The sequence below is a fragment of the Scyliorhinus canicula genome, chromosome 3 (genome assembly GCF_902713615.1).
Source record: "Scyliorhinus canicula chromosome 3, sScyCan1.1, whole genome shotgun sequence".
NCBI lineage: Eukaryota > Metazoa > Chordata > Chondrichthyes > Carcharhiniformes > Scyliorhinidae > Scyliorhinus > Scyliorhinus canicula.
The window spans coordinates 253,522,234-253,537,063 of NC_052148.1; the positions used below are offsets into that span (position 1 = coordinate 253,522,234).

At 47.0% G+C, this 14,830-nt stretch overlaps 1 protein-coding gene across 2 annotated transcripts in view; it reads left to right on the forward strand.

Moving 5' to 3' along the window:
- The window catches only part of LOC119963443 (leucine-rich repeat-containing protein 27-like), a 43,806-nt gene that overhangs the window by 10,494 nt on the left and 18,482 nt on the right, over window positions 1-14,830 (forward strand). For both annotated transcript variants that reach the window (XM_038792581.1, XM_038792580.1), the window contains exons 5-7: window positions 1,108-1,318; window positions 3,550-3,696; window positions 8,698-8,776. In XM_038792581.1, the coding sequence (XP_038648509.1) occupies window positions 1,108-1,318; window positions 3,550-3,696; window positions 8,698-8,776 (437 nt within the window). The remainder of the gene's footprint in view (window positions 1-1,107; window positions 1,319-3,549; window positions 3,697-8,697; window positions 8,777-14,830) is intronic.

A 14,830-nucleotide genomic window follows, 5' to 3' on the forward strand; every position in this document is an offset into this window, starting at 1 on the left:
ATTCTCCGGCCCGCGATGTAAATTACAACAGGTACTTAACGGTGGGACCTGGCTGCGTGGGCGGCATACCAGGTTCTCGGGGGGGGCGTGGGAGGATCTGGCCCCGGGAGGTGCCCCCATGGTGCCCTGGCCCGCGATCGGGGCCCACCGATCCGCGGGCGGGTCTGTGCCACGGGGGCACTCTATTCCTCCGCGTCGGCTGCTGTGGACCTCCGCTATGGCTGATGCAGAGATGAACCTCCCCCCCGCACCTTCGGGGCGGCCGCGCCAGAATGGTTTACGCCACTCCTTCGCGCCAGAGTTGCCCGGCCCGCCGATTCCCGCAGAGTCCCACCCCAGATGTCTGGGGGAATTTGCCCAGGCAAAGGGATTAGGTTTGGTGTCTGTGTTGGGCATTAAATTCTCCGAAGTTGACGTCCGCTCTGGATCCCTGTTACATTGTCCCACCAGCCCAGCAGGGGTGATGTCATTGGATTCTGCACATGCATGAACCAATGTGCACACGCAGGCTGGTAATGGTGGCCATCTTCTGCATTGGCAGAAGGAACAACAATAAAAACTGCAAAATAAGAGTACAGGTCCGGGGGCGGCACAGTGGCGCAGTGGTTAACATTGCTGCCTCATGGAGCCGATGACCCGAGTTCGATTCCGGTCCCAGGTCACTGTCCGTATGGAGTTTGCACATTCACTCCCTGTCTGCATGGATCTCACCCCCACAAACCAAAGATGTGCAGGGTAGGTGGATTGGTCACGCTAAATTGGTCCTTAATTGGAAAAAAAAGGAATACAGGTCCGAACTGTTTTGATTCCTTTTGGGAGGAAACATAGTGGTTTGTTAATGCTGCTGCAAGTGTTTGGTTTGAGAATTTAAAGCATTTTGCCGACACCACCCTCGACAGATTGGGTGTTGGGTGCGAAGCACCTTGGCAAAACCTCTGCAGGCAATACTACAAGGGAGAAAAGTTGTATCATTTTTCATTTATGTTTCATAACTGCAAAGAGCCAGCTCCGTGTTTATTGGCCCTAATTGCAGATATGCAAGATCTTGGGAAAAGGTAAAACATTCTTCCTATTTGTTTGTGTTTGTTTCTTCCATTTATTCCACAGATCCGATTCATCCCATTAAAAGATTAAAGCAGCCTCATAAAATCATGAAGAGACAAGATTCACTGGAGAATTTCACTGAAAACCAGAATGAAAAAACATTACGAAGAGCAATGGAACCTCTAATGTCGGTTCAGGGACGCACATTTTGTTACAAGTCTCTACATAAACCTGTGCTTTGCAGCAACATAAATAACAATCATTTTTTACAAAGGTATGGAATGGTTTATTATTTCACCCAGAAAATTGCTTGACTGCTGTACCTGATTCCTGAAAGGGAGATGACAAGAAAAGGCAAATCAAAGAGTAATTTTTCTAACTTGTCAAATGTAGACCACTTTTTAAAGGAACACTCTTGAGATGTGGCAACGCTACGGCTTATAATTACATAACAAACTCACACGTGGTGCTATCTCACAAATTGAGGGTGGGCTGGGGTCCTAAAAAGTGACAATTGAAGGCGAAGAGGGCAGTGCCCATCGCCTTCCTGCGGGTTAGGTGGAGGGTCACCCTCCTGCCCAGAGGCCATTTGAGCCACTTCAGTGACATTGGCATTCTTTGGCCGACAGGTGAGCCCCGCAGTGACAGTGGCAACCCCAACAGAAAGAGCCCCATCTTCCTCAACAGGCTTCCCCCCATCCCCAACCCCTTGCCGGGGTTTGTCTGACTGGCCCCACAAACCCTCATTTACTCCTCTTAGCCATCCTCTTCTTCAAGGTGCAGTCCCATCGATGACCATCACTCGGGGTGGCACTGCTTAGATTGCTGAGCTGCCGGAGCCCCCCCGATTCGCTGGCAGACCCCGGGGGTGGGCGGCTATCCTGCCAGCAACCAATGAGTTGCCTGTAAAATGTGACGGGCATCCTGCGAACCCGCCGGTGGGGTTGCCCCTAGTTGACGCGATCAGGACCTCACCGGTATGATAAAATGCAGCCTTTGTTAACCAAGGCATTGAATATAAAAGCAGGGAGATTGAAATAAAATTAGAAAATGCTGTAAAACCTCAGCAGACCAACCAGCATCTGAGAAGAAATAAAAAGCCACTGACCTGTGCTTTTCACAATAATGAGCCACCAGTTCATTTCTGGGGTGACACGGAGATCTATAAATCTATTCAGGTTGGGGCTATTGCCTGGAATACTATGGAGATGGTAGTTTTCACAGTCGCTCCCTCCTAAAGAGGACAGTCAGCTGGAGAGCTTTAATTTATGGTGGGTGACCGCTTGTCCCAGCCATAAGCAACTGATCTGACACCCAAAAGTTTCCCTACACATCCTTCCCTCCCCATCAGATGCACCCACCTTTGTCTCGATTGCCTGTCCAAGATATATATATATATATGTTTCTGGAACATACCTCTTCATTCACCTGATGAAGGAGCAGTGCTCCCAAAGCTCGTGTTTGTAACAAACCTGTTGGACTTTAACCTGGTGTTGTAAGACTTCTTACTGTGCTCACCCCAGTCCAATGCCGACATCGCCACATCAAGATATATTATAGCTGACTGCACCCAGATACTCCCGCATGGTCAGGAGAGGAAATCACATTTATGGAGGGAAGGGTAGGTGTCCAAGTGTTTCCTGTCTCCGTGGACCTTTTTAATTGGTTGTTTTTTTATTATGAAGATACCAGAATGCCAAAATGTCAGACAGGATAAGGCCAACTTGCCCATCGAGAGTTGCATCAGAGAGTTCTGATGCCTCATGCATCACATCAAGAGATATCATACCCTTTGGAATCTAAGCAGTCTTCTCGGTGAAGCGAAATATCAGATATAATGTTAAAATCGAAGGCAGTTTTTTCCCAAATGTATCCTCATGTTTTGCTACATATTAAAACTTTTGTGTTACTTTCAACTTGGTCGCAGAATGACCCCGAGTACTTGTCCCTGTCGAAGATTCCATGGGAAACTTGCATGCGTAAGGCTTTTGCCCAAATTGCTTCTGTTGTGACGTTTAAATGCTTGATTTAAGGGCTGGTTTAGCACAGGGCTAAATAGCTGGCTTTTAAAGGAGATCAAGGAAGGCCAGCAGCAAGGTACAATTCCCGAACCAGCCTCCCCCAACATGCGCCGGAATGTGACAACGAGGGGCTTTTCACAGTAACTTCATTTGAAGCCTACTTGTGACATTAAGCGATTTTCATTTCATTTCATAAAGGTATCAATCCTGCATTGATAGTGTAACAGGAGGTTGATTCCTATTTAGAGAATTATCGCAAATAAAATAATTGCTTTTAGGGTATGAAACTGGGGTGCAGTCATTCTTAGACAGCAGGTTTCATACCTGCCTTTGGGCTGTCAGTTCAGTACTGCCCGTTTTACACCCTTGCTACAGATCGATTCCACCCCCAGAGTAAAGCCCTCAAAAGCCCTCCCGGCTCATTTTGTTCAACTTGATGTATTGAAAATTTCCTTCGTAAAGCAATTACATATTCCATTCACAGTGCTGGCAGAAAACAAGACTTTGAAATAAAGGCAAGCATCAGAGGCCAGATTGACATTTTACACCACAGAAGAAAAATCAGTGGAAAGGTGTTCCCCATCTTACCCAAATTGGTGAAAACGCAAAATTATCCAGAGGAAATGCAAAGGTACAGATTATTAAACGTGGCTTTTCTAAAAGTAATCTTTTGGAGCTGGAGCATTAACCCCTTGCGCATTACCTTAAAGTATTTTTTTTACGCATGTCATGTATGCAAATCCGAGATTTGCTGAGGTTGTCACCTGCCTTGGATTATGTTTCTTCTTTATGGTTATGTTGCCCGTTAATTTCCCGGGGCCCTGGAGAGGACGGATAATGGAAAATGCCAGGTGGATGAATTTAACAAGTATCATTTTATCTACAGCACAGAAAGAGGCCCTCCTCCCCATCGTGTCCATGCTGACCATCAACCACCTAACTATTCGAATCCTATTTTCCAGCACTTGGGCCGCAGCCTTGTATTCAATACCATTTCAAGTGCTCATCTAAATACTTACTAAAAGTTGTGAGGGTTCCCCCCCTCTCGCCCTTTCAGGCAGTGAGTTCCAGATTCCAACCACTCTCTGGGTGAAAAGGTTTTTCTTCACATCTCCTCTAAACCTGCCCATTACCTTAAATCTATGCCCCCTGGTTATTGACCCTCCCACCAAGGGGAAACGTACCTTCCTATCCACCCTATCTATGTCCCTCATAATTTTATACACCTCAATCAGGACCCTCCTCAGCCTTCACTACTCCACGGAAACAACCCCAGCCTGTCCAGTCTCTCTTGATAGCTGAAATTATCCAGCCCAGGCAACATCCTGGTGAATCTCCCCAGTACCCTCTCGAGTGCAATCACTTTGTTTGTATAGTCCGGTGACCAGAACTTTACACAGTACTCCAGCTGGGGCCTAACCAGGTTCTATACAGCGCCAGCTGAACATCCCTGCTCTTATATTCAATGCCTTGCTTAATAAAGGCAAAGATTCCATCAGCCTACTTAACCACCTTATCTACCAGTCCTGCTGTCTTCAGAGATCTGTGAACCTGTGCACCGAGGTCCCTTTGATCCTCTGTACTTCCTCGGGTCCGACCATTCATTGTATATTCCCTTGCCTTATTAGTCCTCCCAAAATGCAATATCTTGCACTTTTCATGGTTAAATTCCATTTGCCACTCTTCTGCCTATCTAAGCAGCCCCTACATTGTCCTGTAATCTAAGGCCTTGCTCCTCACTATTTACCACACCACCAATTTGTGTGCATCTGCAAACTTACTCTTGACCATTGCGGGTACTTCCAGGAAACCAGGGTGGGAGTCTCTGATCCTGAGGCTGTGTTGACGCCGTCGTAACATGGCCTCAGGAGCAGCGATTCTGACCCCTACAGGGGGCCAAGAGCGACCCACGCCACTCCAGCTGCCAATCCCTGGCATCAGATAGGTGCCTGGGTCTGCGCATGCGCAGTGGGACTGGCGCCAATGTGTGCATGCGCAGTGGCTCCCTTCTCCGTGCCGGCCCCGACACAACATGGCTTGGGCTACAGGGGCCGGCGCAGAACAAAAGAGGCCCCCTGCCCGAGAGGCCAGCCCGCCAATCTGTGGGCCCCGATTCGAGGGGCAGGCCACAGCGGAGCCCCCCCCCCCCGGGTCGGACTCCCCTCTCCCCCCACCAGGCCGCCCGCAGATGGATCCACTTCGAGGTCCCACTGGGTAAGAGCATTAACGGCGTCGGCGGGACTCGGCTTTTTTGCGTATCGGGCGACCGGCGCCGCGCTGACCGCGCCGGCGCCAATGGCACCGATTCTCTGCCCACCGGAGAATCGGCGGACCGGCGTCGGGGCGGTGTGAAGCGATTCGCGCCCGTCCCGGCAATTCTCCAGCCCGGCCCCGGGGTGAGGGAATCCCGCCCCCAGTGGCCACACTGTTTACGGTTTCCATGATTCTTTAACTGAAGTAACAGTGGGCAATCAGAAGAATGGACAATGGGCAATAATAGTTACATTAGGCTCTTGGGCCCAAGTGAAGGAAAGAATCTCCGTCAACCCTCCCACTGCTAATTTTGAAAAGAAAACCTCACTGGAAGTATTACTGTGCAAATGTCCAGTGAAGCTGCAAATCAACTTTGATGGCTCACATGGTTGAATGGCCTGCTAAAACATGTGCTCACAATACACACATGATCATTGCCTGGATCAAAGGCCCAAAGCATGCCTGACACATCTGGAACAGTAACACAGAATTATCAATACCTTCAGGAGAATTGAAAAAAAATATTTTATACCTGTTCCAGATGTCTATCTGTCAACTTCCACGTATGCCCATTTACCCGACATTCCGAGTTTGTTTTGAAGTGTTAATTTGGATACTATTGTTGTGGAAATTAAAAATTTCCTGTATCTTCATTTTTGACTATGGGGTGTATTTTCCATTGTTAATAACAAGGGAGGTTTGCATTAAAAGTGATGGGAAGCCAAGGAAATGGTAATAGGAGAGACGGTTGGTATTTGTGGCATCTCAATGGAGTTCCCTGTTTTGTGAAAACAGAATTGTTAGAATTCACATCTGGAATTACTTTATTACCCACTGCTCAATAATTTAACTAAGGGATTGTTGGTAGCTCCCAACACAGGATCATATTGTATCTTTTTGGGAGTAATAAGTGTTTTGATGGTGCCCAGTATTCTTGACCATTCTTCAAATTAATGGCGATGTTTTTGCTCTTCAATGTGTGTCTAGAATGTTTAATTCTCAGGTGTAGTCCAGCAAGAGGGAGAATGGAGATCCATTTAGTCTGATCTCAGCCCCACTGTCAGGCCTGGATTTTCCAGTCCCATCTGCCAAGGGAATTGTAGCAGGCGGGTTGGTTAATTTGACTGACCAGCAGAAGGTACATTGACTTTGGGCCGTGGAATCGGAAACTCCCGCCATGTGCTGCTGTGGAATTTCCTGGAGAATATGCAGGGCCGTTAAAAACATGTTAAGAAGGCTGGTGATTCTTACTGGAGAATGGGGTAGTATCGGTGGTTTATGGGGCTATTTTGGAAGAGGAGAAGGCACCGCTGGAAAGGATCAAAGCAAAGCGGGAGGAAGAGTTGGGAGAAGGTATGGAGGAGGGGGTTCTGGTGTGAGGTGCTCCGGAGGGTGAACGCATCCACCTTGTGCGCTAGGTTGGGGCTGATACAGCTGAAGGTGGTATATAGAGCACACCTCACAAGGGCGAGACTGAGCCGGCTCTTTCAGGGGGCCCTGCAAACCACGTTCATATGTTTTAGTCCTGTCCAAAGTTGAAGGATTACTGGAAGGAGGTGTTTAGGGTAATCTCTAAAGTGGTGCACGTGAAACTGGACCCGGCTCCCCGGGAGGACATATTCGGGGTGTTGGACCGGCCAGGGTTGGAAACGGGTGCGGAGGCAGATGTTGTAGCCTTCGTCTCGTTGATCGCCCGAAGGCGGATCCTGTTATGGTGAAAATCAACCTTGCCACCCTGTGCCCTGGCGTGGCGGGGGGACCTGCTGGAAATCTTGACTCTTGAAAAGGTCAAGTTTGAACTGAGGGGAAGGATGGAGGGGTTCTACAATTGATGGGCGTTATTCATTATGCACTTTTGAGAATTGGATTACATCGAACAGGGTTGGGGGGATGGGGGCTGTATGTGTTAATGGTGACTATGGGTGATTCATGTTTCCTCTTTGTTATTTGTTTATGTTAACATGCGGGCTGCTGTTTGGGCATATGGTGGGAAGATGGGATTGTTGTTGTTGATATGGGGATTGACATTATATTTGTTACTGATTATTGTTTATTGTTGGTGGGTGTACATTTGGGAGAAAATGTGAAAAAAGAGACTAAAAATATTTTTTTTTTAAATAAATAAGGCTGGCCAAGGTGTCCTGGCCTACCACCTCACTTTCTTGCTCAGTTGCCCATTGGCTATGGAAGTGCGAAGAGGCACCCAAAAGAATCTGGGGTTGGGGTTAGTAGCAGAATCTGCCATAGGTCCACTTCAGCCACAGCCTGAAGGCTCAAGCTGCTTCCGGTCTCTTCCATATCTCAAGGAAGGTCCATATCAGGAGAGGGAAACATTAATGGAAATGTGCTGAGCAGTGGAAATAATCCAGATCAAGAGAATTGGGCTATACCCCCTTCCCAGGTAGAGCATCCTTTCATTACTGGTCTGTCAGCTTGAGGCTCAGAACTGAAAATCAACCTCATGTTACCTCTGGCTGATGAGCCTTCCACCTGCCGGTGTGTGTTATCCTTTTCCCCACAGAGGAAATCAGGAGAACATGCTTCATTGAAAATTAGCAATCGCCCATGCTAACTATCTCTGAGGCCATATGTACAGGTAGTTATTCCCTCATGGAAAGCATTATGATTACGGACCTGTGCCACCTCCTGAATGCCATTTTGTAAGGATAATCTTCAGCCAGTACTCCCCTCCCTGTGGAATTCAAGTTAAAGACTACATCCGGGTTAGCACTGCTGCCTCACAGCGCTGAGGACCCGGATTCGATCCCGGCCCCAGGTCACTGTCCGTGTGGGGTTTGCACATTCTCCCCGTGTCTGTGTGGGTTTCACCCCCACAACCCAATAGGTGGATTGGCCATGCTAAATTGCCCCTTAATTGGAAAAAAAAGAATTGGGTACTCTAAATGATTTTTTAAAGAAAGACTGCATTCAGTGTTTATGCCACGGAAGCCTCCAGCCTGTGCAAATGGGAAGCACATAAGTAAAGTACTGTTCGGTAGATGGAACTTTCAACATCGAAGGACCCGGTGCGTTGTTTGGCTGTGTCATCTGACTTTAACATTGAGCAGGGACTATGTTACCACTGGCGACAGAGCTTCTACCAGCCTGTGATGTTCTATTTGGCATAATCGTCACTACCTGGACAACATTCAGCAGTTCTATAGAAACGGTCGAAGAGCTATGACTTGGTGAATTTGCTGATGGTATTTAACTAACGATTTAGAATTATGCATGGCATTAGCCGTGATTCATACATCTTGAACCAATCCAATATTATTGAGCTCTGTCAAGGGGGTGCAATTCGATATTTGAAAGGTATTTCTAACTACATACCTGACATCATGTGTTCATTGTTAGTTTCATATGTTTTTGATTAAAGGAAGAAGAAAGAATCAAAGAAGCCAAACATGCAATGTGATAAGATAGATATGGAGCAGCTACCATTAGCGAATGGTCAGGTAACATGATAGCTCCGTGCTGCATCAAGTTCTGTGTGTGCATTGGGCCCAGAGTTCAACAGGAGACTTTAATTCCTGGCTAGTTCAAATGATATAATGGAGAAGGATTACGTCCAAGATATCAACTGGCAGCAGGGACAATGGGCTGGATCATGTGTCATTCAATACGGAGAAGTATTGCAATTTGGTAGAAAGAACATTGAGAAACAATGTAAAATAAGGTGTAAAATTCTTAAAGGGTAACAGAAGGACCTGGGTGCATTTGTGCATTGATCATTGAAGGTGGCAGTACAAGTGGAGAGAACAGTTAATAAAGCATATAGTATTCTGGGCTTTATTAAGAGGGGCATAGAGCACAGAAGCAAGGAGGTGATGTTGAACTTAAACTAGTTAGACCTCAGCTGGAATATTGTGTACAGTTCTGGGTGCCACACTATAAGAAGGATGTGAACGCATTGGAGAGAGTGTACAAGCGGCTTACAAGAATGGTTCCAGGGATGAGAAACTTCAGTTATCGCGATATATCAGAGAGGTTGGGACCCTTGTCTCCTTGGAGACAAGAAGGCTCAGAGGAAATTTGATAGAGATGTTCAAAATCATGAGGGGGCTGGACAGAGTAACTAGGGAGAAACTGTTCCCGCTTGTAAAGGGTCAAGAACGAGAGGAAACAGACTTAAACTGATTTGCAAAAGAAGCAAATGCGATGTGAGAAAAACCTTTTTCACACAGGTAGCGTTTCGGGTCTGGAATGCGCTGCCTGGAAGCGTGGTGGAGGCAGGTTCAATCGAGATATTCAAGAGGGCATTAGATGATTATTTGAATAGAAATGATGTGTAGGGGTACGGGGAAAAGGCAGGAGAATGGGTCATGATGCTCATTTGGAGAGCTAGTGTAGATACAATGGGCCAAATGGCCTCCTTCTTTGCTGGAATAGGTATGTGACCTTACTGGGAAATAAAAGGTGTGCTAACAGTGCTTGCAGTTATCAACAGGAAAATCAGCCAGCAGATCCAGGGTAAGAGGTAAACTGAGGTTTGCGACCTCCTGAACCTGCTGGTCAATTTATACGGCCCTGTTGCTTGTTTTACATGGACTGATGAAAGGGGGAAGATAAAATGTCTTATAGCTCACTTCAAGACATGTCCCACTCCAGTAACATCTGAACCTTGAATAACTCAGTGAAATTATATTATGAAATTCTGACCTAAGGCAATGGTTGGTGAAAGAAGCGATTTGTAACGAAAATACACAAATCGGGGGGTCCCAAATGGTGAGCCATCTGATCTCATTTGGGGTGACAGAAAGGGTGCTATAATTACCTTCGGTATCCCTGACTCTAAGTAAAGGCAACTCCATGTCACTCCTCTTGCTGTTCAGTGAACTTTGCTGGAAAGTGCATCTGGCGAAATGTTTATTATGATTTCCTCCTTCTCCTACCCTTGCTAGAAAAGACCGTCAGCACTCACTGAATAAGGTCACAGAATGAGAATGGCTATTTGGGATGATGCTGGAGGGCAACTGATATATATTGTGGCACACTTCTGACATTATCAAGAAGCATCAGACTATGTTAGGAACAAGAAGGTGTTTATTAATAAAGAGTAATTTGGCACAGGAGGTTTTGCAGCTAAGCTGCGTTGGAGGGCAGCTCCAAGTCCTTGCACCCTTACTGCGTGGCTGCTGGATGTATTTTTAAAAAATCTATTCATTTTTACGGGATGTGGGCTTCGCTGGCTAGGCCAGCATTAATTGCCCTTGAGAAGGTGTTGGTGAGCTGCCTTCTTGAACTGCTGAAGTCCATGTGGTGTGGGTGCACCCACTGTGCTATTAGGGAGGGAGTTCCAGGATTTTGGCCCAGTGACAGTGAAGGAACAGCCATATATTTCCAAGTCAAGATGGTGAGTGACTTGTTGGGAACTTCCAAGTGGGTGTTCCCACGTAGCTGCTGCCTTTGTCTTTCTAGAGGGTAGTGGTCGTGGGTTTGGAAGGTGCTGCCTAAGGAGCCTTGGTGAGTTCCGGCAGTGCATCTTGTAGATGATACACACTGTTGCTACTGTGCATCAGTGGTGGAGGGAGTGAATGTTTGCGGAAGGGGTGCCAATCAGGTATGCTGCTTTGTCCTGGATGGTGTCAAGCTTCTTTAGTGTTTTTGGACCTGTACTCATCCAGGCAAGTGGGGAGTACGACATCACACTCCTGACTTGTGCCTTGTAGGTGATGGACAGGCTTTGGGGAGTCAGGAGGTGAGTTACTCGCCGCAGGATTCCTAACCTCTGACCTGCTCTTGTAGCCACAGTATTTATATGGCGAGTCCAGTTCAGTTTCTGGTCAATGATAACCTTCAGGTTGTTGATAGTGGGGGTGCAGTGATGGTAATCCCATTGAAAGTCAAGGGCGATGGTTTAATTCTCTTTTATTGAAGATGATTATTGCCTGGTAGTTGTGAATATTACTTTCCACTTATCACCCCAAGCCTGGATATTGTCCAGGTTTTACTGCATTTGCACGTGAACTGTTTCAGTTTCTGAGGAGTCGCAATGGTGCTGAACACTCAGCGAACATCCCCATATCTGACATTAGGTTCGAAGGAAGGTCACTGATGAAGCAGCTGAAGATGGTTGTGCCAAGGACATTACCCTGAGGAACATCTTCCTTTGTGCAAGGTATGGCTCCAACCAGTGAAGAGTGTTCCCCGTGATTCCCGCTGACTCCCAAGAGCCAATGCCCAATAGTCTGGCCAAGAGAGGAACCCGCCCTCTGGGGTGATCACTCACCCTCAGGTCCCATTGGTCCCTCAAGTCAGGTGACCCTTTTTGGCTGTACTGTCTTAAAGAGATAGTCACCATAGTCACTGCAACCAGCATATGTGGAATTATGCCCTGCATCATGGATTCAACATTTGTGGGAGAATGAAGGGAATTAACGGAAATAAAATTCTGTGAAGTCACAATTACATTACATAAATTACCATGATTCCCTCAATCAAAGCTCATCTACAGAACTCAGTTTCCAATACTGGCACCTGAAATAAACCTGAAATACTAATATCGTTAAAATGGAATCTGTTTACTTTCTGGAAAAATATTATTTTGTAACTACATCAATAAAACTGCTTCAAAGAATAATGGAAAGATATTTATCTCCGGCGCTCCCCAGTTCTATGACTGAGTACTGGTGAGCTTAGGAGCACAGGGCACAATTTTACCAGCCCCCAGGTGATGGGCAGAGATGTGGGAGGGGGCTAGTAAAATAGTGATGGCCTATGTTGAGATGTTGGGATGGCTGCCCGAAGCAGTCTCATTGCCAGGCCATTGTCCCAATGGTGCGCTGTGTTGTGGATTAGCTGCCTCCTCCAAGGAGGCAATGTGCAGAGTTAAATTTTGTATTAGGGACCATTTTGTGGAGGCTTTGGCCATGAATGGAGGCTGCAAAATTAACAGAGGCAGCCTCCCCGCAGCAGCCGATGGAGCCATCAGAGCCACAGTCTCCATGGCAAAAGAGAGGGTCCACAGGCAGGAAAGGCAGCCCCACACACTCTCGGGGATCTCCTGGTGGAGCTTACCCTCCAACCCTCAGTTCCCTGAATTTTTGTTTCTTCGTCCTTTACCGCTCTGGGATGCAAGGGGAGAGGTTCTCTGGCCTCCCTGTGGCGTGTTTCTCAGCGACAGGAGGCAGCCAGCCATCGGAGCGATCTCCTGCCCCCCCCCCCCCGGTGTCAATGGCATTTCCCAGTGAATCTATCCCACGGTGCTGGGAAATCCGCGGCGGGAGGTTGCTGTCAGCAGGCCCAGAAGATCTGGCCCAAGCTGCCTCTTTATCCAACTTGAAAGTTAGGTCAAAAACAAAACTCTAATTGGCTAGTTAAACATGAATTCCCTTTCACAAATCCATGTTGGTTCTGCCTCATGTCTTTGCCCCATGTTTTGCCACAAAAACTCTGCAATTTTCCGTTGGTCATTGAAGCACAACTCCCACTGAACAACCCCTCTCTCCACCCCAGCCCCCCAACAACTCACCAGCACAACGCTCAAGCTGCCAGCCCTTCCTACACCCAGGTGGCTGCAGTGACGTGTCATCAACAACCCGGCAGCCTTCAGATCAGGGCCCAAGTCCAAAAATGGCCAGGGCCTTCTGACACTGGCTTCAGACATGTTGTGCAACTGCTTGTCAACTTAATCTGTTACAAGTGGAAGTCAGAACAACATCCCAGATCTACCCTTTCCTGTCAATTTTCCAATTTGGATGATGTTCTATTCAATTAAATTTGAAAGCTGAACTACAACCAGAGAAAGAAGGATACCTTCCTCTTCTGACACTGCATGTTCTTCTCACGCATGATAATTTGATTAAGTGTCAGTATTGATCTATTAATTGATCAATGTTTCTTCCAAAGATTGGTTCTTTGAATGGAACTTGTTAATGATTTGAAATTATCACTATGTGGAGATAGGGTTTTCACCATTTACCTGCACTTAATACAGCTTTCAACAATTAAATGATATTAACAGGATTCAAATCCTTGGGTAATGTTTTATGAACCTTGACCAAACCCCCAAGGTTTTGCTGAGGTTCAGTTAGGAACCAATAACCTTTTATTTAAGGAAGACAAAAATTGAGATTCAAGACACTTGCTCAGAGAATAAAATCACAAGATTCCATGGTTTTTGAACAAACATAGAACAGTACAGCACAGAACAGGCCCTTCGGCCCTCAATGTTGTGCCGAGCCATGATCACCCTACTCAAACCCACGTATCCACCCTATACCCGTAACCCAACAACCCCCCCCTTAACCTTACTTTTATTAGGGCACTACGGGCAATTTAGCATGGCCAATCCACCTAACCCGCACATCTTTGGACTGTGGGAGGAAACCGGAGCAACCGGAGGAAACCCATGCTCACAGGGGGAGGACGTGCAGACTCCACACAGACAGTGACCCAGCCGGGAATCGAACCTGGGACCCTGGAGCTGTGAAGCATTTATGCTAACCACCATGCTACCCTGCTGCCCCTAAAACAGATAAAACAGTTCACAATATCTATCTTATATCCCAACATTTAGGGTAAGTATAAGATATGAGTTAACAGGTGAACTGTGATCAAACACAAAACACTGCACAATAAATGCCAACTGCGGCCAAAACAGAATCCACGTTTTTTTTAACAACCCATCCAGATGTCAGTCACACTGCGAGTCAACCAACCTCACTGAAACCTCGTCTCTCACGAGGGATTCCAGTCTTCACCTTCAAAGATCTTCCTTGGAATTCTCTCCACAAGTCACTCCAACCAGGACGGCTTCATGACGGGCCACCTTGCAGGATTTCAATCTCATCTCTCGAGAGTCTGTTGTACTGGATTTGCGAATAGGCACTCAAGTACCAACTCATAAGCACAACCTCAGCTCTTCGACCACACTGATTAGAGCACAACTGACCCGAAGCATACCCTAGCTCCAACAGAACCACAGCAAGGAGTCACAGGCCTTCTACTGGGCAGCACGGTAGCATTGTGGATAGCACAATCGCTTAACAGCTCCAGTGTCCCAGGTTCGATTCCGGCCTAGGTCACTGTCTGTGCGGAGTCTGCACATCCTCCCCGTGTGTGCGTGGGTTTATAATTTCGCCTAGCCAGCGAAGCCCACATCCCGTAAAAATGAATAGATTTTTTAAAAATACATCCAGCAGCCATGCAGTAAGGGTGCAAGGACTTGGAGCTGCCCTCCAACGCAGCTTAGCTGCAAAACCTCCTGTGCCAAATTACTCTTTATTAATAAACACCTTCTTGTTCCTAACAAAGTCTGACGCTTCTTGATAATGCCAGAAGTGTGCCACAATATATATCAGTTGGACATCCTCCAGGTGCTCCGGTTTCTTCCCACAGTCCAAAGATGTGCAGGTTAGGTGGATTGGCCATGATAAATTGCCCTTAGTGTTGGCTGGGGTTACTGGGTTATGGGGATAGGGTGGAGGTGTTAACCTTGGGTAGGGTGCTCTTTCCAGGAGCCGGTGCAGACTCGATGGGCCGAATGGCCTCCTTCTGCACTGTAAATT